At 43.8% G+C, this 27,058-nt stretch overlaps 1 protein-coding gene across 2 annotated transcripts; it reads left to right on the top strand.

Moving 5' to 3' along the window:
- The first annotated feature begins 2,119 nt into the window (after positions 1-2,119).
- On the top strand, positions 2,120-27,037 carry LOC108504757 (alpha-2-macroglobulin-like). Of its 2 annotated transcripts, none has more exons than XM_017830153.1 (29): positions 2,120-2,381; positions 4,175-4,358; positions 4,994-5,153; positions 6,021-6,073; positions 6,589-6,609; positions 6,953-7,121; positions 8,303-8,387; positions 9,219-9,342; positions 10,745-10,859; positions 11,097-11,206; positions 11,693-11,851; positions 13,182-13,409; positions 13,726-13,789; positions 14,272-14,414; positions 16,231-16,380; positions 17,026-17,196; positions 17,796-17,946; positions 19,648-19,756; positions 20,095-20,323; positions 20,595-20,721; positions 21,357-21,478; positions 22,775-22,826; positions 23,331-23,414; positions 23,794-23,970; positions 24,470-24,554; positions 25,059-25,215; positions 25,536-25,610; positions 25,881-26,049; positions 26,333-27,037. In XM_017830153.1, exons 1-29 carry the CDS (start codon positions 2,293-2,295, stop codon positions 26,641-26,643), a joined length of 3,873 nt encoding a protein of 1,290 aa, XP_017685642.1. In that variant the 5' UTR covers positions 2,120-2,292; the 3' UTR covers positions 26,644-27,037. The 2 variants fall into 2 exon arrangements, with proteins under 2 accessions (XP_017685642.1, XP_017685641.1); XM_017830152.1 differs by having other exon boundaries at positions 17,796-17,949; positions 19,651-19,756.
- The last annotated feature ends 21 nt before the right edge of the window (positions 27,038-27,058 follow it).

Genomic DNA, 27,058 nt, shown 5'->3' with positions numbered 1-27,058 from the left:
AGTCACAGCTGACAGCATTGGCAGAAGTCCTGGTATAAGTGAAAGAATGGACTACATAATGTCCAGAGCTCCCTTACAACCAACACTTCTGTGATGCTATCCATGAATGAAACAAGGTTCTTTGTTTAGATACAGGATACTTAATGCTGGTTTTGTACAGCTGGGGCACCTTTTAGCTATGTCAAATGACAGAACTTCAGATTTGCTGAGAGAAATCTCAGAAAGACACTACTAAACCACACCCTCCTCATGGACAGGCCAACACCTTGTGGGAGTTTTCTTGAGGATTTAAGCACTTAAAATCTAGCCAAAAAGATCCAGAAAGCCTCTTTGCTTTCTCAGTTGTTCTCACAGCAAGTAGAAATGGCAAGGGAGAGCGGGAAAATTCATTGCCACTGCCTTGTCTGTGCCACCTCCTACAAGCTAAATCACATGGGCAATAGAGAGACCCTTGAAATTAGGCTGCTGGGGTCCAAGTTGCTGTTGGGAATGATATAGAGGCCAAGCAGTTTGAGGGCAGTTTGATATCTGTGAATGTTGAGTGTACTTACTGGGATTCTCAAGCCTTTGAAAACTTGTCCCTTTCAGTGGACTGAAATAATTTCTCTTCAGTTTTTGGCTACAAGAGCACATTTTTGACCAAGGTCCTAATGATGAGGAGCTGGCTTGGGAGCAGTGTGAGCTGTTTGGCTATTTGACAAAAGGCATTCCTATGCCATGTGTAGTTCTGCACCTTGTTGCTGTAGGGTTTATGTTCAGTCAGTCCAGCTCCTGACCTGTTTGAACCAATGTAAATTGTAATCTTCAAAAAGGCTTTGACCACTCAATGTGCAAATCCTCTTCTCTGTGGGTGAGGCAGACTTTATTGGGTTACATTTCTTTTGGGCAGGCAAAGTGACCTTTAGGCGTCAGATGGAGAAGGAAGAGCACAAATCTGGGCTGTCTTTTTGCAGTCCCCAAGGAAATTGGACACTACTATCCTCTTGTTTCCTATGCAGGTCACTGCAGGGCAGAATGTAGTCTGTAATGAAGATTTGTTATTGCACTGCACTTGGATTTCTTAACTCCAAAGTTCCTGAGCTTACCAAAGTTCTGATGATGATAGCAGGAGAAGGGAAGGACAGTCAGAAAGTCATTTTATCCTGCACACTTTTAAATCTGAAAATTATGCTTTACACCCTCTAAGATAGAGCTCCATTCTTTGGAGTTTGCATTAGAAATCTAAGTAAGTCAGATATTCTACTGCCATTTACAAGGGTAATAATTACCAGAGCAATTGATCTTCCTACTGCAGACCAAGGTAAAGACAGTAAAGACAGTGGTCAAAAAACCCTATTTCCCTCTGTGATACAACACTGCCCATCACAGTGCATTACATAGATTTTCACCTAATTAAACCAGGACAACTCCATCAAACAGCAATAACTTGATCTAGATGTACCAATAACTTGACCCAAAACAACAACCAGTGCAGGGAAAGTAGGACCCAGGCCACATATGTTCTGCTGGGTAGGGGTAGCTGCTGCTCTAGGGAGCTGGTTAATGTGTTACATGCTGTTAATGAGTTGAACTTTTGGCAGCTTCCCATCATGTCACTGTCCCTGTTTCTGTCAGGGTGAAGGCCAGATTATTTTAGATGACTTGATGTTTCAGGCACTCTCTGGCCCCTTTTCCTGGCATTAGCTTTGATGGGACCAGGAATGGAGATCACAAGGGAACAGAGTGGGTGGAGGGAGAAGATTTTTACAGTTTAAATTCCTTGTTTTCAGAACCTTCCCGTAAATGATGGTTAGGCACACCCACTCTTGTTTCCCAAATCCTAGCTCAATCTCCTGCTCCCAGTCTGAGGAAATCAAACATTGCCTTCTCCTCCAGCAGCCCCCATGACCAGTGCCGTGTCCAGCTCCATACAGGGAGCCCTGCCAGAAATGGAGGCCTTGCCCTCATCCTCTGCTGTTAGCCCTTTATTTCTCTAGCTACCACCTTTCATCTTGCATGGCCTGCTGCCCTGCTCCAAAAGAGACACAGCTCCAGCCTGCCAGGAACCCTCCCCTCCCTCTCTCCCCCAGCACCTGGCCTTCTGCCCGGACTTGGAGCTGCTAGTTCCAACTCCTCCTTACTGCCTCTCCCTGTTTCCGGATCGGCCCTGGCCCCCAGCCCTTATCTCCTCCAGTCCCTGGGCTGTTTGTGAAGGAGACTATAAAGGGCTTGACTGGGAGAGCAGAGGGGGAGTAAAAGCAGCACCCAACCACACTGGGGGTCTGCTTGACTCAGCACGTCCTGCTCTGCACCATGGGGAAGAATGGGCTGCTCATCAAGCCAAGTATCTTCCTGCTTCTCCTCTTCATCCTTCCGGGAGACACCTCACCCATCACAGAGCCGTAAGCTATGCAGGGGGGTCTCTGGGCAGGCAGGAGACCGGAGTTGTATTCCTGTGTCTATTGCTTTATCCCTTATCTTCTGTGTGCTTTCTTTTACCCAGGAATAAAGACACCAGGGCTGGGTAAAGTGCCTTCTACAAACAGAAACTCTTCAGAGGGACCCAAAACAATATGTGGAACTGAGATATAAGTAAAACTTCAGGGAAAAAAAAAAAAAACAACCAAAAAAAGGAAGAGGGAAAGGTCTATGAGAATACCTTTTGCTGTTTCAGGGAATTGACAGGATTTCAACAAAATTTTCTGCAGAAAATTGGTTCTTTTGAAAGGCAACTTTTTATAACTGTTTATACAATGCATTCTTCTTGAGAGAGAGACTGTTTTGAAGGGACAATGAAAGGTTTCATTTTGGGTATCCTTCTCCCTAGGTACCCTACAAAAATTCATTTTGAGTACCCTTCTCCCAAGGTGAAATTCTCAGGAGTTGGGAGTAGTTTTCTTGATTGATAATGAGAAGAAAAGGAACAAATAACAGATCTGGGATGATCAGAAATGGCTCTATATTTTAATTAACGTTTTTCAACTCAGCAAATGGAATGAAAACTCTTTTCTCACCCAGGGTTATGTGGCACTGTAAGACTGTGACTGTTCAGGTCTGTGAAGATATATTGTGCCACATCCCTTCTTCACCCCCTTTTGCCTTGTTTGTATGTGAATGGAGTGTGTGTTATGTGCATATGTCTACATGTATGGAAGGAACGGTGTATGAGAGGTCCTGACACTGCAAAGACTTTCTCCTTTGGCTTTTTGGGAATGTCTTTTCCTCCCTCACAAAGTGCAGAACACCTCACCCATTACAGAGCTTTAAGCTGTGCAGGGGGGTTTCTGGGCAAGCCTGTGCTGCTGTGCTTTCATCCAATGCAGGGGAAACAGACAGTGGGGTTGGGGTCAGAGCGACCAGAGCTTTCTCCCTGCAGACCACTGATGGACATAAAAGCGCCAGAGCCTCTCCCACTGCTGAAGGGAATGCTCTGCCTTACTGCTGAGTTGTTGAGGGCTCTTCTCCCATCTGCTCGCTGCTCTGGGTATGCCCACCAGAGGCCAGTCCTTGCCCACCAAAAAGTGAGCACAACTGCCATTAGGCAGATCAAATTTGATTCCGAGATGCAGTGCTGGGCACCACGACACCACTGGCAAGTTGCCTCACTGGGAAGGAAGGGACAGAGGGAGGGAGGCTGCGTAGGGCTGAGCGGGAATCCCCTAGTGAGCTGAGACAGAGAGGCTTGCTTCCCTGAAAACCTGAAATTTGCTCCAGTGTTATTGTTTAAGATCTGGCACCACACTGTGGCAGTTTTGAATCTCTGTAAGGAATGAGAGTAGTGCTACAGATGCTTTGAAGCATGTAGTCAATGGCATTTATTCACTGGGTACTGGCACGTGTGTGGCTCCTGAATCCTACGAACAGTGTCTAGCTAAGGTGACAATTGACTTTCCCTCTCCTGGCTTTATTCGGGGTCCCAGGTAGAAGTGCTTCTGTTGTGCCAGAACATGGAAAAACATAACCATTCCAGATGTTTTCATTGAGGATTTCCTCTGGTATTTTACATTTGAGACTGGCTTCTCTGCTTTCCCAGGCTGTTACAGACATGCTGGAAATCTTGTTACACTCCTAGCAAATGCACCTCTCTCCTTGTACAATGAAGGCTGTAGTCATCAGATTGGTTTATTTGTTCTTTATGTACAAATCCTCTTGCCTGTTCCTGCCTCTCTGACCTATCCATCTCCTCTCTTCCTAGGCAGTATTTGGTGCTACTGCCCTTTGTGATACACATGGATTCTCGTGAGAAAATCTGTGTTCAGCTGACCCACCTGAATGAGTCTGTGACTCTGAGTGCCACACTTGAGCATCAAGGGGAGAACAGGAGCTTGATTGATGATGTGGTGTCAGAGAGAGATGTATTCACCTGCATCCCTTTCTCTGTGAGTATCTCATCCTTGTGGGATGATTCTTTGTGACTGGGACAAACTGTAAAGGCACTGAGAAGTAATGACCAGAGTAACACTGGTAGTTGTTCACGTAGTCCTTGGCTAAAGGTATATCTGTTATTGTACATCCTCAACACCCTCTCACTGTCCGCAACAGTGAAAAGATTGGCATTTGTGTCTTGGTTTGTCAGATGTGGGTTTAAGATTGACTTTGTCACTTGTGAGAGAGAGTTACAGTGGTCTGGCATGTCTGGTTTGGAAAAGGAAATGTTCTGCAAGGACTAGAGACATTATCTGAAAGAGAAGAGGGACTATTCCATTCCGCTTGTGAATGTCAAAAGGAAACAGATGGAAAGGTTTTGGTCAAGGCAAGTAAGAATTTCCTAAAATTGGGTATTAGAGCTGGGAGTTCCATTGCTGCACAATACTTACACAATCACTATGCAGCAGGAGGAATGGGTAGAAATATGGGACAAATAAAGAGCAGTTTCTTTTTCCTGATTATAGTTCCTCTCAAGTCTGTGTTGGGTCCATCAGGATTATATTAGGTCTCCTATTTCACAGAGGCCAGTTTAGTTCAGGAAGCTTTCAAAGGTGGTCCATAACATAGTTGTCATCTTATTTTCCAGCTTCCAAAATCAAACAGCCCATTACCAGGGACATTTCTCAGTGTGACAGTGAAGGGGCCCACCCTGCAGTTCAGGAGCCGCAAGATGGTGCTGGTCCAGAATTCTGAGAGCTTGGTCTTTGTCCAGACAGACAAACCCATCTACAAGCCTGGACAGACAGGTACCAGGAAAGGAGTGAAGATTTGCTTTTGAAACAAAACTTTATACTAAAGCTTGAATTATGCTGGCCAGATGTCAATTGCTTTCAGTGGAGGTCAGAACTGCAACTTCATGGCTGAGGCTTACGACTTATTGCTCCATATAGGAACAATTTGGGGAATCTTAAGATGCATGCACATGTCTGGGGCACCTGCACACACTCCTTCTGTCACTGGGGCCTCTGTTGTTGTGGTCCATGCATTTAGGGTCTGCATTAAAATCAGAGAAGGACTAACTCACTATAGAGAGCAGGGCCAAATTCAAACAAAGTCATGAAATAGCTTTCAAAGTGGCAGCTGATTTTGTTCAATGAAGACAGAGAGAATTATGTAATCCATTTATTTCTTCTGGGCCATTGATCTCCTAAATTTGGCTTGGATAGAAACAAATGTCCTAAAAGAGATACTGAATACTCTCCATCCAGATACGACACAAACTTGCAGCCAAGTGCTGAAGTAACTTGCTTGCATTCATCCTTCCCAGGAAGTCAGCCTAGTTATAACAAAATTAGAAGACCCATATGAATTCCAGCACAAAAATATGTCCTTGCAAAGCAGACAAAGGCAACTTAAGTTTAACTTTGGTCCCAACTAGTGAGATTCTGATGCCCACAGTCAGTACGATGTTCACACTGCCATGGATTTGCTGTTAACATCCTCTCATTCGTGTACCCATCTTAGATGGTAACCTAGCATGACTTAACATTCTGGTGAATGGAATTTCTTTAGAAGAGAACACCTCTGTTCTCTGTTATACCATTTGTTTTTGTAACTGGTGTTTACTGGTTGGTGACTGCACTGTGGAACCTCACTCTACCTTTCTCCATCAGTCCTGTTTAGGATTGTTTCTCTGGATGAAGAGTTCCATCCCTTAAATGAAGTGGTAAGTATAATACTTCCTTTTTCAAGTTATTTGGCCTTCAGTCAATTGTGAGAAAAGGGATGAAACTGGGGAGAGCTCTCAGTATACTTGGATAGCTGTGAAATTTCTGGGTCACCTCAGATCTTTTTAACAGGGTCTGTTGTCAAATTTCTGTATAAGGCTGCCTTCTGCATTCTTTCAAAGGTTTGACAAAACTGCAAGTGAACAATTTGGGTGTAAACAGTGAGCAAATCTACCACTACCACAGTGTACACTTGCTCTTATTGTCTTGCAGATCATCCAGAGATAGTAACTAGTAATTTCAGTTGTCTTTTCTGCCTGAGAAAAAGAATTGCCCCTCCCATTGACCCCAGCCCAATGTACCTCAAAATGCTTTGTTGTTCCATATCAGGAACTTTTTTCCTCATCCTATTGGGTGAACACCTTTTGCCTTGAGACATGATCACAGCCCTAGTCATTTCACTGTGTTGCGTGCACTCCATCTAAATGTGTTGTTTCTGTTCTTCTTTTTCTAGTTTCCACTGGTGTATATTGAGGTATGTACAAACATTTAATTCATGTTCACATCTATCGCACCTCAACTCAATAAACAGTTGTCTCGAGATGATTCTTGTTTATTTTTTGTATAAAGCAGATCCATAACATTAATTTAAATATACAGCACTCTAACTCACATGGTGGCTACCATGTACCTGGGCCCAGGTTACAGCTCCTCTGTCATCCAGCTCTGGACTCCAGACACAACCCTGCTTGTGCCCCCCGCTCCTGCCCTGCAGCCTCCTGAAACACAGGGGCTGGCCCTCCCCTCGCTGCTTTTGCTAGATCTTGTTGCACACTCCCATTGTTTTCACAATCTCCTTGTGATTACATTATCTGTAGGACCCAAAGAAAAATCGTCTGTACCAGTGGACACAGGTAGAGTTAGAGATGGGATTTATACAGCTGTTCTTCAACCTCACCTCCGAACCTGCGCAAGGGACCTACACAGTGGTGGCACAGAAGACCTCTGGGAAGACAATTCAGCATTCTTTCTCTGTGGAGGAATATGGTAACTGTCACTGCGGTTTCAAGCTCCTAACAGCTAGTCCCATGGGGCATGAAAGCTTACTTGAACAGGGTGGCATATCTGATGAGGATGTCCAGCATGGCTGGAAAATTGTTTCTGTGTCCTCTCCCTCTCAAGAATCACCTGTTTATGAGGAGGTGACTAAAGGACTTGAGTGACCTATCTCCAGTCCTCCCTAAGCCTCAGACAATGCAGTGCAGTTCTTCTGAACACCTACCTCAGCAAGGCTCCTGTCACAAGGAGCAAAGTGCTTCAATCAGTGTGTGTGGACAGCCACAATCCTCACCTCCTTTCAGAGGCATTTTAAGGCCACAGCCTTATATCCAGTTGGCTGCATACCTGTCAAGTGTCACCCTGTAAGTCTGGGTTTAGGCTGGGGCTGTCTGTAAGTTAAGATCTTGCCTGTCCTCTCCACAGAAGCTTGCACGATGCCTTAGTGCCTTAGTTTCTCTCTGGTTCCATCTGCTTGACTGAAAAAATAGTATCCCAGTACACACCTGCACACAGTTGCAACCAACATAGCTGTCAGCAAGCCAGCTGCAGCTCTTGTTGCATGATCTGACATGATCCGGCTCATGCAGCAGAAGGGTGTCCTGGAAGATGAGTCTGGAAGTCCTTTGACCTCTTACAATCGCAAGACTGTTCTGTGTCCTGTGGCCTGCATCTCTCCTAGTTCTCCCAAGACAGTCATCTTTCATTTCCTCTCCTGCAGTTGTGTTTGAATGGGATATCACTCTGTGCTATGTCACTGGGGAAGCTATGGAGTCTTCCTATTTTGCAAATTGGTAAGATCTATATGCTTTGGAAATGCAGAGACCAGGCTGCAGTCCCAAATCTGTGTATTTGTGAAAAACCTGTATTACCTTAGCTCTCTATTTTACTACATCCTGCTGCTGTGGGACTGATAACTCATGTATTCTCTAAGAAGCTGCTGTATTTTAATAGCTGGTGTAAATGATCTTGTCTTCTTACTTGGCACAATGGTTGGCTGACTGGTTTTCACTGACTTCAGTGGGATGCGCAGGTGACAGAAGCCTCTAAAATCTGACCATTTAGATGTAAAAGCGTTTCAGGGAATTTTTAATAACAGCCTTTGAGCAGCCTTCATATGTCATTCTTATGTAATTCTGCACCACACAGACTGTTTTCCTTTGGTTCTGCAGTGCTGCCAAAATTCGAAGTAATAGTGAAAATGCCCAAAGTGATCACCATTCTTGCTGAGAAGCTGGACGTGACAGTTTGTGGACTGTGAGTGCCATTCTTTCAAGTTCTCCTTGGTTTCATTTTTTGATTCAACTGCTACTGAAAGTTTAGTTGTGAGCTTGAGATATGAGACTGTATTATATTTCTCATTCCTTTTGGGGTCCCAGGACCACAGAGACTATATCTATATCCTAGATAGAAGGCAAGAGTTACTGTTGGTTGTACTTTGTATGTAACATGTAGAAACATATTGTTGTTCTGTTTTTTTGGGGAGGGTGTTTCTTGCATATTTTTTGAGTCATAGAGGATTTCACACCAGCTACAGTGCTAGGGAAGAGGTCTTCAGTTCAGTTTACCCAGGAGTGTTTTAACTGTCTTCCACTTGCTAGTGTGGAGAGGAAAGCAGGGATGCAGCCGCGCTCTTTCCTTTTGGGCACCCCATTTAATTCTGCATAGCAGTGTAGAGAGAGCCATGCCTTGGGCTGAAGAATGACTCAGAAGACCCAGTGCTCTTACATACACAAACCAGTCCCATCAGAACTGTGTGGTGAGGTAGATATTTTCAACACGTTCTCCAAGATGAGGGGACTCTCAACTAAATCAGCATTAGCGTAAATGAATTCTGAAGACTTATGCGTTATTCCCAGGGATGCAAACAGGACTATTAGATTCAGTGCTTCCACTCCTGTTGCCAAGCTTGATCCTACCACATTACCAAATTTCTTTCTGCCTTTTATTTCCTGTGATGACCCTCTGTATCCTGGAGGCAGCTCTAGGGAAGAGTCCTGGAACAACTAGGGGTGAGCTTGTAAGTTTTCTCCATCCCTCTTACATTCCTAACGACTCTGTTTTCCTTTCAATTCTCCTTGTTGGTAGATACACATTTGGGAAGCCTGTTCCCGGTCTTGTGAGCTTCCGTGTCTGCCGTAAGTTTGAACACACAGGCCGTACCTGCTATGGTGAAGAGGATAAAGCAGTGTGTGAGGAGTTCTCTGGACATGTGAGTCATCATTACTCTTGTGGGTAGAGTGATAGGAGAAAGTGTTATTTATTGAGCATGCCTGGTAGGCACAGCTTGCTCTCAATATGTACAAGCATAGTGTGAAGAGTGTGATGAGGCACTGGTACAGGTTGACGAGTGAAGTTGTGGATGGCCCATCCCTGGAAGTATTCAGGCCAGGGGAGTTGGAACGTAGATGCCCTTTAAGGTCCATTCCAACCTAAACCATTATGTGATTCTATGATTTTATGAAAATCCATGTATTTTAAGGAAGCCTGAAGAAGGAGAGAAGATTGGGTGCGAGATGAAATATGAAACTTAAAAATAGGGGTAAGGTCTGCGCAGTAAGAATGATATGTGTAAAGGCCATAAGATGATGGAGAATGAAGAGATGAAAGAAATAACAGAAAGGTCAGATGGAGTGTAAAGAGTATAAGAGGGAAATGAGATAGAAAAGCCATGAATGATGAGAGCACAGTTGGGGTTGTCTTATGCTGGAGACAGTGTGTGGGGTCATAAGTTGGTGTTAGAAGCAGGAAAGGAGCAGAAACCAGGGGAGGGGATGATGAATTTTGAGCTAGAAGGAAATGAATATGGGTTTAGCAGTAGTGGTTAAGACAGACAAGAAAAAAAGTCATTTTTTCCACCCTTCCAGCTGACAAGTCTACAAAAGCAAAACTGGGTGGAGTTTGGAGCACACACAGGTACAACAGTGCTACCTTGATTGACAGAAACAAGGGTAATAGAAATTGTGGAGATATGCCAGGAAAAGAAAGCAAGCAGAAGACATTCTTGTGGTCCTTGGGCTCTGATACAGTATGATGTTCAGAATTGCCTCTGCCACTGCTGTTATTCATGTTAAAAGAAAATACAAATACTGCAGTGCTAGCCTCTGTTCCGAGCATCTCTTCTGTGGAAACTTGCCTTGTATATAAAGATCTTGAAGAGAGGTGACAAGTTTTGGAAATATTTTTCCAGCTGTCGTCTGTTTTCAACACATACACAGGCTTTGGTTTATGTATCACTCATATGGTTTATGCGTTTTTAAATCAGCAGCAGTATATTCTAAGGTACCTGATGCCTGACAAACATTTCTTGTGTGGCATACACTTGACTAATTCCCTATGCTTTTGTACCGAATGTTTGAAACTTCAAACTTCACAAAAACATACAGAAAAATCTTCTAGTTTGCAAACTCTTTGCTCTGATGTTGCTGCAAGTACTTCAAAATGCTTTTGGCCAAGTTATTTAGGTCCTTTTTCGATTTTGATAAAAACAACAGAGGGAAATTATCTGTGGGCTTCTCTTTCAGTTCAGAGCAATGCACAGTGATGGATTCATTAAGTTGAATAACCATTGTATAAATGAGAATACAATGGTCTTATTTGTTTCCCTCCAACAGGCAGACAACTATGGCTGCATTTCTGAAACGGTAAAGACCAAGTTATTCCAGCTGAAGAGAGGTGGATATGAGAATAAGCTCCATGTGGAGGCTAAGATTAAAGAGGAGGATACAGGTATGAATCATCTGGATGAAAAAGCCATATAACAAGGCCAGGAGAGACCAGCAGAGGGCCCTGCCAAATAGGAATGAGGGAGCAAAGCAGACTCTTGCTTTTCTGGAATCCCAAAGTTTTCCTACATGTCACCCAGGACCATCAACAAAATAGTTTGTCCAGCAAAAGGGTTGGCCTAGAGTAAAAGTAATTCTCATCAGGCAGAGGCAAATTGGTTCTTCATTGGTTCTTCTGCAGGAGTGGAGTTCACTGGAACAAGCTTCTCTGAGATCACAAGCACCATTAGTAGAATCACCTTTGAGCATTCAGACTCCTACTACAAACGTGGAATCCCCTTCTTTGGGCAGGTAGGGAAACCATGAGAATGGAATGCCATGAGTGCTAAGCAATGATGCTACTGAACCTCCTGCCCAACCTCTGAAAAGATGCTGGACCTCAGTGCTACTAATCCCTGTGGGTCTCCTTTCCTCTCAGGCTCTCAAACTGGGGAACAGCAGCTGAGAACAGCCCTTATTCTGCTTACCCATCTCTCCTTGTGCTTTTGCTGCTCCAGTCCAGTAAAATTCTGCTTCTCCAGTCGCCTGTTAAATAGGAGGCCTTGGGGGTGTGAGTGCGTGTCGTGCTCCACCTCCACTCATCTGACCCAGCGGCAGAGATAAGAAAGAGACAAAGAAAAAATATTCAGAAAGTTTGCAGCTCTCTCTGAAAGAGATATGTGTAAAGTGTTGTGTAGGCTTCCTTGTATGGCATGGACCCAACATCTTTAGCTTGGTGGTCTGCCAGTCTGTTCAGGTGGCAGCCATTCCTCTCCTGTACTGTCTTTACTCCTCCAGGTGAAATTAGTGGATGGGTCCGGTGCTCCAATTGCCAATGAAACTGTGAGGATTTCTTTTCAAGGGGAACGGGGAGAAAACTACACAACAGATGAAGAGGGCATGGCACAGTTTGCCCTAAACACTTCCATGTTGTCCTTTGACACTGTTGGAATTAGGGTAAGTCCCACAGGCAGAGGAGGTGATGAAGTCACTCACAGGGCTAGAAGGGGAGGACCTCTGAAGTTTCTACTACATATGCAAAAGCAGTTAGATTATTGTTCCTTGTTGTTTGTGCCAACCTTGACACCAGTTTGGTGGAAATAGTCATATAACAAACTGGGTTGCCATGTCACAATTGCACTTATTTTGTAAGTATTTAATTTCTGCTTGGCAGTAGGGTTAGAAGGAACATCAAGAGATCATAATGGTCCATTCTGCTCCAAGGGATCATCAGCCCAATGTAGACAAATCTGCTTTAAGGGTGGGTCTGTCTCCCATGATGGAGTGCTGCTAGTGCTTCACTGTCATTTTAATTGAATTATTTCCCCATCATAATATCCTTTGTGGTGAGTTAAAGCAAGCTGCATATCTCAGAGTTTGATGTATAATTTCAAGTTTCTAAATAGACCTCCTAATTTTTTCCTTTTCTTTTTTTTCTTTTTCCTTTTTTCTGCTATAAAAAGAGTATGAACCGTTCACATAAATTCTCTCCCAGGTGTGGGATTTGTTTGTCTGGATTAGGGCAGAATATTTATGTCTAGAATAATATTTGCTCTTCTCCTTACAATTCTCTCATCACAGATTAAAACCATTGAAAAATTATCCAGAAGTTACTACTAGATGCTTGAAGTTTTCAAATTTTGCAGGGTAAAAAACCGCAAGAATTCCCAAATATAATGAGAAAGATAAGGAAATAAGGGCATGTGAGGCACACATGAATGCAAAAGTACTGTCCTTCTAAATGGAATATCTTCCCCTTGCTCTCATTTTTAAGGGGACCTGAACTCTTTCAGCTCTTGAATTTCTATTCAATTTAGGTTTTGAATTATTAGGTGGAAATTTTCCTCCTTTTATATAGTATCCATAGCTTGATCTTGGCACTGGTGATATCTTAACTGAACAGCACTATTCCTTCTTCAGTGCCAATAATAAGGAAAGATACAAAAACCAGCTTATTTTCTCTTTAAACTATCAGAATATTAGAGGGGCAAGGTATTAGTGTAAAGAGTCCTTGAGGGGATACTGATAGTAAACAAAAATCTGATATGATTCAGCTTGTTTGACACAAACTCCAGCTTATCTGGTAGTGAGGTCATTCCCAATGATTCAACAAGGATACCACCACCCTGTCTTGCACTTTTCAAACTCATGGGTTTTTTTATGTTTTAGACTTCCTCATTGCTACAATACAAAAGAATACCAAACCTTTAATATTAGTATATGAATTTTGGCTCCAGTTCAGCCACTTGTGTTTGAGGATCTATGTGTGTATTTTCTCATTTTCCAGGCAATTCATAAAACACATCCCTTCTGCTATGATCGTTCCTGGGTTGTTCCATATTATGCAGACGGCTATCTCCAACTAAAGCGCTTTTACTCTCCTAGTAATAGCTTCCTCAAAATTGAGCCCAAGTCTGAGGCACTAAGCTGTGGCTCCTCCACAGAGATCAGGGTGCATTATATCCTTACTCCGGAGGCCATAGCAGAGCAGAAGAAAATCACCTTTTACTACCTGGTAAGTTTGCACTGCCATACAGTGAGGTTGTCACTGGCAGTGGTAGGGGGGCTGGAAATGGAAATCGTGGTTTGTGTCAGCAGGCTTTAAACAATTTCTCATTGCCCTTCTTAGGTTCTTTGCCAAATAAATGGGAAAATAAATGTTCTTTGCCCCCTGGGTGAGCACTGGGATTCTGTTATAGGGGGGCAGAGAGCAGCTGAGCGAGGTGTGAGCAGCAGACATACGGCTCAGTTGCCCTCCTCTCAGATTCTTCCACTTCAAAGTTTGGCTCATGCATAACATCAATCACAACAAAGTTTCTGCTTCCATTCAGGTGATGGCCAAGGGAAACATTAAGCAAGCAGGCACCCACATTCTGGATTTGGACCAGGAGAGTGGTGAGTTCCTCTTCCCTACCAAATTGTTGCTGTTGTGGGAGGCTAGGGAACTGTGGCAGACATACACTCTGCTTCCATATAAATGCAGGGATCCACAACTCCATGTCCCCTAAGATCTGGGAAGAGTATGACCTTTATTTTCTCTGCCTTTATTTAGACTTTGCACAGGTTTGCTCTAATCCCCTGTGCCAGCTGTCTTTGTTCTGACATTTTCTGGGGCTCAGTATTCCTCAGAGACACAGTCTGATGGTCTGTTTTAGAAACCGAAGCAAAATTCAGCACACTTATGCATTGGAAAACAGGCCTTTTCAGTCAGACAGTGAGACTTACGCATCTCTGTGAGCACCAATTTATCCCACTTGGATTCCTGGAGTTTCGTAATGGCTAGGATGAAGTTCAGCATAAAGTCAAACTTTGAATTTTGGCTGCTTCAAGAGAGGGTTTCTTGCACCTTAACTTTTTACCCTTGCTTTTTTTGCTAGCCAGTGGTGTCTTCTTGCTACAGCTGCCTGTACAAGCTGATATTGCTCCAATGGCCCAAGTACTTGTTTACACCACTGCCCCCAGCAGGGAGGTGATCGCTGATTCAGCCAAGTTCGACATAGAATTATGTTTCAACAATAAGGTAAGTGTCCACTTCTTGAGGCAGCAACTATCAGACTGCAATGTGGTCAAGCTTGCTTACTTAAGATTTAGCCTGGCTAAGCTAATTTCTTTGGATTTACTAACACTGGACAAGCAGCGTATCAATTGTAGGTAGCTTCACTGCTTACTGGTTTGTGCTAGCCTGGAGGATATCAACTGTTGGAAAAAAAGTGCTAGCAGGGACTACACTGATAAAACCCCTGTTAGCAACTAGTCAGAGCCAGTGATCCCACAGATGGTCCTGGCTAAGAAAAATGTGGTGGAGATGCATGATTTGTTCATACTGCAACACATCTATTTCACTTCCTTTCACATAAACTCATTCCATCAATGAGGTGTCTGCTTATGGAGCCACCAAGCAAAAATAAAACACACATAGCCCTAATCCAGTGGGCAAAGCTAATACTTGTCATATCTCTCAGCTGCTGTAAAACTCATCCTGTCATTTTAATTTCTATTGTATGTAAATGGAGATAAACCTTGACTGAACCTTCCGAGCAGTGTACAGTGATGCTTCAATAGCAGTGCTGAGACTGAAAGAGTGCAGAAAAATAAAGCTTCCTCTCTGTGAGCACATGCACTATTTTTCTCTTTCAACCCCCCATATTCTTTATGCAGAAGAGCAGATTGATATAAGAGCAGTCCTAAGAAGAGAACAACCTGAAAAATTTCCTTGGGGACTTAAGAATAGTAGACGCTGCTGAAGACAGTCCCTTGTTCTGCTAAAATACAAGCTAAATGAGTTCTTGAGACTGGTTACACTATACGAGCTTAGTCACCTGAGTTTTGTTCATGTACTAAAGGTCATACTATGGACTGCATTAAGGTCTGTCTGCAAGCCAAGTGCCAAATGATTTACATGATTAGATATTGCTTTCTTCTCTGAAAGCATGCTGAATACAAAGCTGTTGTCAGTCTGGATAGGACAGACTTAGGGCTATCTCTATGCTAGGCAGTTTTCCTAGTAACAAGCTTGCTACAGTCCTTTTTCTGCCATTTCCTGGAGAATATTTTTTTGCAGTCTCAAGAGTCCACCCTGGGAGAGTTGGAGGCTTTCTGGTTGGGACATGAGGGAAACTGGCAGCTGATGCTGCTTTGTCAGGCAGCAGATTACTCTGAGGATGCTTTGATCATTGCATGTTCAGGGAGGATTTGTACTGCTGAGGAGAGAGAAGATTTATGCAGGTCAGCCATCCTATTACAAAATCATGTGATATGGTGGTGACAACAGCTTTTGCTAGCAAGAACTTCCAGGGCACAGGTAGGTAGGGCATTGTTAGAGTTGTGAGTTAGGTTTTGGAGAAGTCTGGGATGCCTCAGCAAACAGGCCAGCTCTTCAGAATTGTTACCAGCCAATAGATATTGCAGTATTGCTCCAGGGCATCACTGCTTCTCATGTTACCAAAGAATCTGCTAAGCAAGGTGTTTGCAAGATGGTTTTCTCTCCACAGACAATATCTGGGTGCAGTACAGAGACTTGTCCTGGTTGAAGACCATGCTTGATTGCCTGAACACATCTAGGAACTATGTGGGATTATCTCTTCATGCTCACAATGACCATAAACCCAAAACCACCTTAAAGGTTATATGAGCAATTGTGATGCTTGAAGTTGCCAAGAATTCTTAGTACTGATTCCCCTCACCCTGCAGGAAGGGAACAGTAGCATAGAGGGAGTGTAGGAGGAGGTGTGAAAGTCTGTGGGGGCTTTGTAAGGTTAGAACTGAATGTGCTCAACTGGAAGGAAAAGTCGTACAAGAGTAGGGCATCTGTGACATAGCTTTTCCTGTGGTTTCAGGTGGACTTAAACTTCGCTCCTTCAGAAGGCCTGCCTTCCTCTGATGCTCACTTGCTGTTCAGAGCCTCCCCGAACTCCCTCTGTGCTGTCCGTGCTGTGGACAAGAGTGTTCTCCTCATGAAGCCAGAAGCTGACCTGTCACCTACCTCTGTAAGTTCTTAGTCTGTGGAACATGTCAAAACCTGGCAAGTGCAGCCCAGTGCTGGGATGGAAACAGGGAACAGTCCCTCTTGTCAGAGCTGACACAAAGCTCCCCTGTGCCGTTTCTCATCTTCTTCCAGCAGGCAAAAACTGAGAAATGGGCTCCAGTTGTTTCTTACAGGTTTTGTGCGACTGTAGGGATGGCAATTAGAAAGCTTTCTTAGGGGTCCTGCTTGTTTTGGCCAGAGCCAAGCATTGCTGTGTATTTGATGACAATTTTTCAGTTACTCTCTCCATTCATGGATTAATTTTCTTGGATTAGTGTCAAAGAGTTTATTCCCCTTTTGCCAAGCAGAAAATGACAATCCCTGAGTAGAGACAAAGTACTACAGATGGTTTGGCCAGTGTAATTTTTTACATATTTGAGCCATAATACCCAGAGTAACATGCAGTCCATAAAAAATGATACAGTATCTTCAAATTTGCATGCCTTTTTTGATTCCCAGACTCCTGTTGCTCCCTCCACAGGGAGGATCATGGGAATGTGGATGTATGTGCTCAGGATGTGACTTTTATGGTGCTTGCATCCAACTGAGCTGTGTTTTATAACAGTGGACGCTAAATATACCAAATACTTTGTCTCTTTCTGCCTAGGTGTATAACTTACTGCCAGTGAAGGAATTGCATGGCTATCAGCATGGTCCAAACATGCTCTTTGAGGATCCCCTGGACAATTGCATTCCCGCGAAGCAAATAGTTGTGGATGGGATCACCTATGCTCCAGTAATGGAGATGAATGAAGAGGACACTTACAGCATCCTAAAGGTATAGGCCTCTTCCATGGTTGTGGAGTGGAGTGGGAGAATGATTGAAAATGCCTAAGCCTTCTGTGGCATCGTGCAATATAACAAGGGAAGGGTTTGTGAATCTGAATGATCTGACACTAATTTTTATCCAGAGGTGCGCTCAGTGAGAGTCATAGGCTTTACTTGTCTTGCCAGCTTTGCTCTACTGGAAAAGAGATCAGTCTCAAAGTCTTCTTCTCACAGGAAAAGCTTTGAGGTTGACTTGAAATGAGGTTCTACCTGACGATAAATAATTCCATGACATCAGTTACCTCGAATAAATCAATGCACTTTTGAGCTGCATTGTAGTCACAGGCATTTCCTTCCAGAGAGAAAACTCCCTGGCTCATCCTGACCCCTAGGCTGGACTTGGACTGGAACCTGTGGCCCAGAAACAAAGGGGATATATCCTTTGGTCTCTCTGAGCCACCCAGGCACTCAGACCCAAGGCTGAGGGGATTGTCTCAAGATCCAATCCGCACACAGTAACAACTTTTCCATTTTGAGGCAGTCAGGTCTGCTGTGTAAACCTCAACAGGATTCGGTAATAAAAAAATGTGTTTGGTTTCTCTCCCATAGGATATGGGTTTAAAGGTTTTCACAAATACCAGGGTGAGGAAACCTTGGTACTGCAGCCCCGATAATTACGCCAACCCCTTCTTTCGACATGCTGGCCATGCATCACCTTTAGTCGCGGCTGGAGCACCTATGTATGCAATGAGGACAAGTGGTAAAGCAACTGGGTTTTGTTATCACTTCTGAACAAAGAGCCTGTTTGTATTTTGGGGTGAATACTTAAACAAGAGCTGGGTTTGTGAACTGAAACCTTGGAAATAGTACTGAATTGATGGGTGCAGAGATTTCAGGTTCTGAATGGGTTTTGCTGGGTTCTGAAGGTCTACAGACAAATTTTGATAACTCCACATTAGAAGTCAACAGAACCAGGCAGTTTTCAAAGACTCTGGCAGAGAAGAGGGTATTATTCTGCTGCCGAATTCTCTGTTCATTAGGCTTTTACAGTAGACTCCTTTTCTCAGATTATCACTTAAGGAACCTCCAGTACCATTTTCAGGCTGTTCTCATTGACTCAGCCAGTTTTATGTATGGTTAAAACTATGAAGTGCGTGACAAATTTTTCAGTGACAAATTGGTAGACCTTGGGAATGAGAAGATATATGTGGTAGAAGTTCAGTCTGAAACTGACCCATTCTATTTCTAAGGTGTATCTCAACTCTTACACTGTAACTCTTTGGGCAACAGAATTGGCCTTATCATTCTTCAGAGTCTCAAATAAAGGGAAATATCTTAGAAATTACAAGTTATTCTATCTGGATAGCTGATTCAGAGAGTTTCCCCTTGGCACAAGAACCTGCGCTTTTGTACATGTCCAGTTTGAAAACAATTTCAACTTCTGACACAAGCTGCTAAGATGCAGGATAGGTGCTTTTTAATTACTGTAAACTGAAATAGGCAGCAGTAAGAAGACTGAAATACCACAGTAGACAAATAAAAGCAAGCCACCTGTCACTTTTGCTAGGAGCTATGTGATACACTTCTGATAGATTCTTTCAGTTGTGCCCTGAGACCTTCTCAGGCTCTGGAGGTGCCTGTTGCACAAATAGTATGAATATTTGTTAGCTACACAATTGTTATCCAAATGCAGAAATTAATTTAGCCAAAGTAAAGATGACCAAATTAAGAACTTTTCTTGTTTATCTGTTTGGATGCATTTTTCTTTCTGATTGTAAAAGCCAGGCAAAACAAGTCCCACTCACCCCATCTTTGTTTTCCAGTTGTTCAAAACTGAAGTAAAACAATTTTTTTACCAAATTTAATCCCAAACACAGAATATTTTATTGATAATAAGTTTTGCATGTGAAAACTTTGTTTTAGTCAAAATAGTCCTTTTTACTCCTCCCAAATTCCAGCTGCATGTTTTTGTTTTGACCATCTTCATCGTAGTTCTTGAAGAGGCAGGAAGGTGGTTTTCTGAGTCACAATGACCCTACAAAAAAACCTGCAACAGAGTGCTAGTGCTAGTTCCAGTGTTAGCTGGCCTGATAGGATGGAGAAGATGGTCACATCAAGTCTGTGCCTGAAAGGGAAAAGGCTGTTTGCACAGCAGTTCCTAAATAAGTTTTTGCTCTAAATCCTTTTTTTAAACCTCATAAAGTGCTGCTCTGCAAACCTTGAGATCCTCTGGATCCTCTTTCCAGCAGGAAATAATGGAAGGCTAGGTCTTCTTTCTAATAGGAAGTGAACCTTAAATTTCACTGCTGCTGGTACCAGTGCTCTCTACAGCCACAACAAGCATCTGCTGCTGATTGCCACACAGATTGACACTTTCTCAGACTGAAGCATGATGCTGATACAGGTCTTGCTTGTTTAGAATTATCAGTAATTGATTTCTTTTTCATCTCATCACATGCAGATGTTGTGGCAGATAGAATTTATGAGACCTCAAGCACTCCTGAAGTGGTGACAGAGACAGTCCGAAAGTATTTCCCAGAAACCTGGATTTGGAGTTTAGTACCTATAAGGTGAGTACCTTGGGCCAGTTCATTCCTTTTAAATAAAACTGGGTTTATAAGGTGAAAATATGAATCGCAAAGTGTTTGCCAGCCTTTTCAATACCAGAAAGTCCTTCACTGTTTGCAGAGATCACTTGGCAATCCTCTGAGATGAAATTACTTTCAGCCATGGTTAGGTTTGTCCAAGGAGTGGACTGGAAGAAGATGTAGAGTGGTCCTACAGTAGCAAACATACTGTGCCCCGTAATTCACACAGACAATACTATTTTGTAGGCCAAAATAGATACAGCTTGTCAACAAAATGCCATAAAAATCATCCCTCTGTCCTTGCTTCTGTGCTTCATCAGCTCTGAGGGAAATGCTGATCTAGATGTGACCATCCCTGACACCATCACCGAGTGGAAAGCCAATGCATTCTGCACTTCAGCAGACACAGGCTTTGGCCTGTCTCCAACAGCATCCCTCAGGGCCTTCCAGCCCTTCTTTGTTGAGCTCACCATGCCCTACTCTGTAGTGCGTGGTGAGTCCTTCACGCTGAAAGCCACCGTTTTCAACTACCTGACAGCCTGCATCAGGGTAAGGGAGGTTTAAATCCTTTTCTGTACCTATGTGCCTTCTTGTGCACCTCTTGCCTTCCACCTAGCCTTCTTATCTTATCTCTCAGTAGACCTAGGCTTTTCACCCTGGAAATTCTTATGTTATTTCTCCTATATACTCCAAATGCAGAACGCACAACTTCAGTTCCCTGCTCCTTTCCTACTGAAGAAACAGCTATTCCTATGGCTTCCTAGCTCTCCCTCCTTTGGGATCACCCTTGCCTGATTGCACCTCTCTCTACAACTGGCAGGTCAGTGTGACTCTGGCTCAGTCTACTAATTTCCTGGCTATTCCAGTGGAAAAGGATGAAACATCTCACTGTCTTTGTGAGAATGGGAGGAAAACCGTGGCTTGGCTGGTGACTCCAAAATCTCTAGGTAAGGGTCTCAGGGTGCTAACAACTGCAGGAAGGGTTTCTCTGTGCTGTTCTTCCTGTTCACCTATTGGGTGTTAGACCAACATGTTTCCCTGGAAACCTTTTCAGTTATCTGGGGTTATTTGGGAGGCAAACACTGGAGATTCATAGTGTCCAAGACTGTATCTGGCACCACATGCAGTACCATCAAGCCTTATGGCCCTTGGATAGCCTCTCCTGAAGCCAGAGACATTGTTGGACAGCAAACATACTGTGTTAGCTCCATTCCTCCCCGAGATTAAATATCTTCTCCATGGGATCTTCAGATTTTGTTTTAATTGTTATTAAGTGTTATGGTAGCAGCTATGGTGTCCATGCAGGGTAGCAGAGTGCTGAACAGCAGTGGGGCTGGTCGTTCTCAACACTGTCCTAGATTCTGGGAAAGAGTCACCAGAGTCACCTTTCAATGACAGTGCATCTCATCTGCTCCAGGATGGCTTCTGGTATAAACAGTTGTGTTTTTGTGGGGAAGAAACAGGGCCTAGATGTGACAGAAATCCCCACCCATGAGCCTGCACGTTGAAACTCCTGGAAGTGGCAGTGACTCCCCTTGCCTGGCTCTGCCTTGCAGGGCTGACTGACCCCTGTTTCCTCCAGGGCAGGTGGAGTTCTTGGTGAGCACTGAGGCCCTACAGAACCAGCAGCCCTGCGGGAACTACATTGTGGAGACCCCTGAGAAAGGGCGGAAGGACACGGTCATCAGACAGCTGCTGGTGGAGGTATGTGGGCTGTGGGAAGGGAGCACTGAGCTTTCCTGTGGGTAACTGTGGATGCTGGCATACAATTGGACAGGATGCTAGATAGTCTCATCTAGGGTCCTTTTCTCATTAAAGGTTGGACCAGATGACCTTTTGGGAACCCTTCTAATCTGGCCCGGTCTATGATTTTATGAGATCACAGCGCAGAATGGCAATATGATGGGATTATATCATCTTTATACTTTGACAGGGCTGCATAAAGACTGCAGTTTAGTAATCTGTGTTGTGTCTCCTGGTACACTAAACTTTCCCTATCTCCTATAATAAGAGGATTTCTACTTCAATCCATCCTTCCCTTTAACTCCTATTCTAATATACCCTTTTTATAGCCTCTCTCTTCTTTTGAGACACCCTCGGTAAGCATGGGCCAGTCAGCACATGCTGCCTCTCAGCTAGTTGAGTGGCCAAGCAAACTGCCTCAAGCTGAGTGTTTTGCAGTTCTGATTTGATAACATAGTCTGGCACGAGGATGAAGGTGGGGGATTCACAAGCACCTATAGAAATTTGATGACTGTAAAGAAGACCCCTCAAAACTCCAGTTATTGTAAAAGTCTATGAAAACATGTTAAAATTTTACATCTTATCCATTTCCTGTGGCAAAAAGAGTTGCTGATGTGATATGGTACATAAGGAAATATTATGGGGCAGAATTGGATATCCTTTATAGGTAATTACTAGTTTATTATACACTGAGTGTGGTAATCTGGCAGGTAGATTCTGTGTTCTTAGCTTTTCTCTGTATCATAAAATTCTCTAATGTTTGCCCACTATGTTGTATGCTACCAGTAGTGGCATCAGATATTACAGCGTACAACATCTTCCCTTTCTATTATTGACATAACACATTTTTTTTTCCCCTAAAGCATCTAAAGCATTATGGTAAGCAGCACTGCAGAAATCTCTTCAGGATAGGTCTCTCTAATCCTGCAGTCCTTTTGTTACAAGGATGTTAAGTGTTTCTCACTGCATAAAATATTTACAGGTCACCCATGCGATAGTCCTGCAGTGTTCTCCTCTCCTTTTCATGCCCTTCCTTCACACACAACACTAATCATTTAGGATCATATTTCTTTTATTTGCTTAGATTATTTTTGCAGAGCTCTGTATTTCAGGTAATGTTTGTGACTGCTTCTCCTTCTTAAGTTCCCTCATTTTTCTTTTTATTTATCTCTCTGTCCTTGTTAAGGATTCCTGTCTGTCTGTATTTCCTGTCTCACTAACTCTTCATCTGTCTTGTTTTCCTTCATCCTACCCAAGCCGGAAGGAGTTGAGAAGGAAACAACCCAGAATTCTGTGCTCTGTGTAAAAGGTAAAGCCCACTCTTCCCACTCTCTCCATTTGTTCCTGTGTGCTTTGATGGGTGGGATGTGCCTGGAGGAGGCCTGCTTCTATTATATTCCTGATAGTCTGATATTTTTGTGTAATCAAAACATGCCCCATTAGTTGGGAGTCTGAGACATAAGACAGAAGAAAGTCCTAAAGAATGGACCATCCTGCTTAAGCATCATAGGGAGCTAGGACAGATTTAGGATGAATGTTTGCATCCCTGTTCTTTCAAGTGCTGACATTGGAGTCTTAAATTCTGTCTCTTGTTTTCTAGTGCAGCCAGGAAAAAGCTGTAGACACACGATCTACAATGACTAAAAGTGCTTGGGAGTGATTTCATTCAGAGATGATGTTATAGCCAGGAAAATATGAAGTTACTGAAGTCAGGGCATTTCTGATAGGAAATGTTTCACTGAGGCCTCCTCCTCTTCTATTAGGCATTTCTTGGAACCTCACTGAAGCTGTTTGGGTCTTGTTTCTTTCTCAGGAGTGCCTGTGAAAGAGAAGTTTTCCCTGTTGCTACCCACAAATGTGGTACAAGACTCAGGCAGAGCATATTTCTCAGTGCTGGGTGAGTGAATAGCTTAGCAGAAGAACCATGTGCTGTTTCTGCTTCTTTGTGTTGGCCTCCTACCCCTCAGCTTTTTCTTCTGGTTTCTAGCGTAGCTCACTCTTGTGTTTAATCTCTTATGTCTTGAGCACTTTCCCTTCCAGTTATGCTCTTTCTTTTCCCCTTTCTACATGCCCTGTTTCTCAGTGTTCTCACAGTGCCCTGACTTTTATCTCATTTCCCTCTTTTCTGTTGCTGTTCTGTTTTGTTCCAGGATCTTTATCAATCCAAATTGTCTTTTGTTCTTCTCTGATATTTCCTGCTTCTCTCATTCAGCTTCCTCTTATTCTAGCCAACCCTAAGTATTTTAAACATCCCTCTGGTATCTCCTGCTCCCCAGGTGACATCATGGGCACTGCCATGCAGAACCTGCACCAGCTCCTCCAGATGCCATTTGGCTGTGGAGAGCAGAACATGGTCCTCTTTGCACCCAACATCTATGTCCTGGACTATCTGAACAAGACAGAGCAGCTGAGTGAAGAAGTCAAATCCAAGGCCATTGGATACTTAGTGAGCGGTAAGCTGGGACACAGCTTTTGCTTCTGCTTTGGCTTTCTTCCAGATCCTGCCTGGGGTGGTTTTGTCAAATGTTTGCCAGATGTGGAAAGAGAGCTTCTCTCATACACAGATGGTCTCTGCTGCATGCCTGAGAGGACCCTTCACTGCTTTTCCCTTGATTATTTTCTATTGCTTAAACATTATGGTTATCTGATCATTGGATCCACTTTTCTCATGGGGTGGCAATGCAGTGCAGAGTTGTCAGGTGAGCTGCTATAGTGACTTATTGATTGTCATAAATATGTCCTGCTTTCCTTCTCAAGAAAGGCAGGTATTGTTTTTCCTTATGCAGTACAAGCAATGCATGGAGCTGGGGATATGCCAGTACTTTGTATTGGCTAGGAGGACTGACCTACTCCTCTCTCATCTGCCTTTGCTGACACAGCTGTTTTTCTGTTTCCCCATCCCTTAGCAGACTCTTTCTGGCATCTGAATCTTGCTTTAACTCTCCATTGCAGGTTATCAGAGGCAGCTGAACTACAAACACACAGATGGGTCTTACAGTACCTTTGGACCACGTTATGGCCAACCAGGAAACACCTGGTGAGATTTCAATGTCACCTATGCCTTCCCTATATGCTCCTCTTTCTCACTCACATATTTATAATGAATACTGCCTGACGTAAATAGGAAATGCTATTTGTAGACCAGCAGACCATGAACTAGCAGGAATTTAATTATTCTTCCCTGTAATTATGAGTACTACTGTTATGCAGCTATTCAACTAATTAGCATGCAATTCCCTACATTTTCTAAAGAGGAGGTTTTTTTAGATACAGATGAACAATCATTTTCCTCCAAACTGTAGCCTCAACACGAAGGGATCACAGGGTTTTATGAACCCAGAGAGGGACAAAAATCTAGGTGGAAAGAAGTTTTTTGACAGAATATTTTGAGGTGAGGATACAAAATACATGAGGTTTGACTAATTGGCCCACAGTTCCCCAGGCCTTCTTGCCTACCTCCAGGCAGATGATGTGCACATGAACCCTGTCACTTGAGATGGGCAACAGGCTTGCTCAGGCCCTTTCTCTTTCTCCCTTTCAGGCTCACAGCTTTTGTCCTCAAGTCCTTTGCCCAGGCTCGGCATCATGTCTTCATAGATGAGAAGCACATCCAGGATGCTTTTGTCTGGCTGTCCTACAAACAGAAGGAGAATGGATGTTTCCAGAGTTCTGGGACACTCCTGAACAATGCCATGAAGGTGATGTGTCTGCTTGGTCATTACTTCATGAGTCTAGAACTTTACATGAGTCAGATGGGTGCAGTTGAGCTTCTTGAACGTACAGGCAAGTGGGATATTGCCATGTCAAGGGCAAACACTAGGGGGGTAGCCATTTGCCATTCTGTATGATCAGCAACCTGCACTAATCAGTGGAATTGATACCTCCATGTCAACTGCAAAAGGAAGGGGGAAAGCTAAGGCTTTACAATGCAGAATAGTGTATGCTCACTGGAGTGGGAGAAAAGACTGCAGATAAGAAGCTAGGTGGGGTCAGCATCTACATTTGTATTTCTCTGCAGGGTGGAGTAGACAACGAGGTCTCGCTGACAGCCTACATCACTATCGCGTTGCTGGAGATTCCTCTGCCTGTAACTGTACGTGGCTGCATCCTAACTTGTTGTGTTAGTCTGTGACACAGTATGACCAATATTTGTCAAACTGGAAAAATGACTTGGTTGTTGAGCCCTGTGGTATAAGAATTTGGTGCTGTCAATATTTTATTTCTGAAACACATTGAACCCTACTCGTTTTTAGATATCATTCTGGCAGATCCCTCCTGAAAGTTCAGTGGGATGATGTGCTCTTAGTAAGTCAAAAAACCTCATTTCTTCTGAACCTTCTAATCACTGGTTATCTCTCTCCAGCACTCATTGATACGGAATGCTCTGTTCTGCCTGGAAACAGCGGCGGCAGATCAGAAAGAAAACCATGTGTACACCAAGGCACTGCTAGCATATGCATTTGCCCTGGCAGGGAAAACAGATAAGCGGAAGACATTGCTTGACTCACTTGAAAAGGAAGCCGTGAAAGAGGGTAAGTACTCCTGGTGGAACATCTCTTTCATCGGCCTTGTATCTTCCCTTGATAAAATGGCTTTTGTTGGTGGGGCAATCTAGACGTGAGGCTCAGCATCCTCATACTAGCTGTAAACCCACCAAATGTGTAACCATAACCCTTCCCCCTTCATCCTGCATGACAGACGCATCCTGGAGGCTGCATCCTCCCACCTGGAGTTGCAGCAGATCAAGAAGTCTCCTGCAATAACTCGTAGTAATTGCTTGTTGTCTTGTCTCCACGCTCCCTGCCTCCTGTGTAGATGGGTCTGTTCATTGGCAGCGACCTGGGAAAGAGCCAGAAGTTGATCTCCCCTACTATCGCTACCGAGCTCCCTCTGCTGAAGTGGAGATGACAGCCTATGTGCTCCTTGCTTACCTCACCTCTCAGCCAGCACCTTCCCAGGAGGAGCTGTCATTTGCATCTCATATCGCAAAGTGGATCAGTGGTCAGCAGAATCCCAATGGAGGCTTCTCCTCCACCCAGGTGAGCTGCTTCCCATTCCCTCCTGCGACTTTGCACATCAATGTCGGAGGATGGGACATGTCAGAGAGCCAGGTGGGAGCCCAGTAAGGTTTGCCAGGAAGGTGGGAACATTAGACCTGCAGTATATCCATGCAGTACCCACCATGCCAAGTGCTTGAAATGCTAGAGGCAAGTATGTCAGGTAGTGTCCTTGGGAATGACTGAAACTTTGATTAATGACCTGATTTTCTTGACACGGTGGGGCAGAATGATAGGGACACAAGGAATGTGTGTTTGTGCCGTTGGAGAGGGCTCATGCTGCACTTTGTTTGTGCATATAAAATTGCTGCTTTGTCCTGTAAAGTGCAAGGGAAGGCTGTGCACAGCTCCACACCAAGGAGGTCATGGAACCTTCAACTGCTATCCAGAGGACACAGGAATGGAATGGGAACATGCAAAAGCTGATCTTTGCCTCTGTCTTTTCGACTTAACACTGGAGAAAGTGAAGGATGGATGGGAGGGT

This window comes from Lepidothrix coronata, unplaced genomic scaffold, assembly GCF_001604755.1.
Source record: "Lepidothrix coronata isolate B3197 unplaced genomic scaffold, Lepidothrix_coronata-1.0 Scaffold174, whole genome shotgun sequence".
Classification (NCBI taxonomy): domain Eukaryota; kingdom Metazoa; phylum Chordata; class Aves; order Passeriformes; family Pipridae; genus Lepidothrix; species Lepidothrix coronata.
Note: the sequence above shows the minus strand (reverse complement) of the source record. Positions and strands in the feature narration are given on the sequence as shown.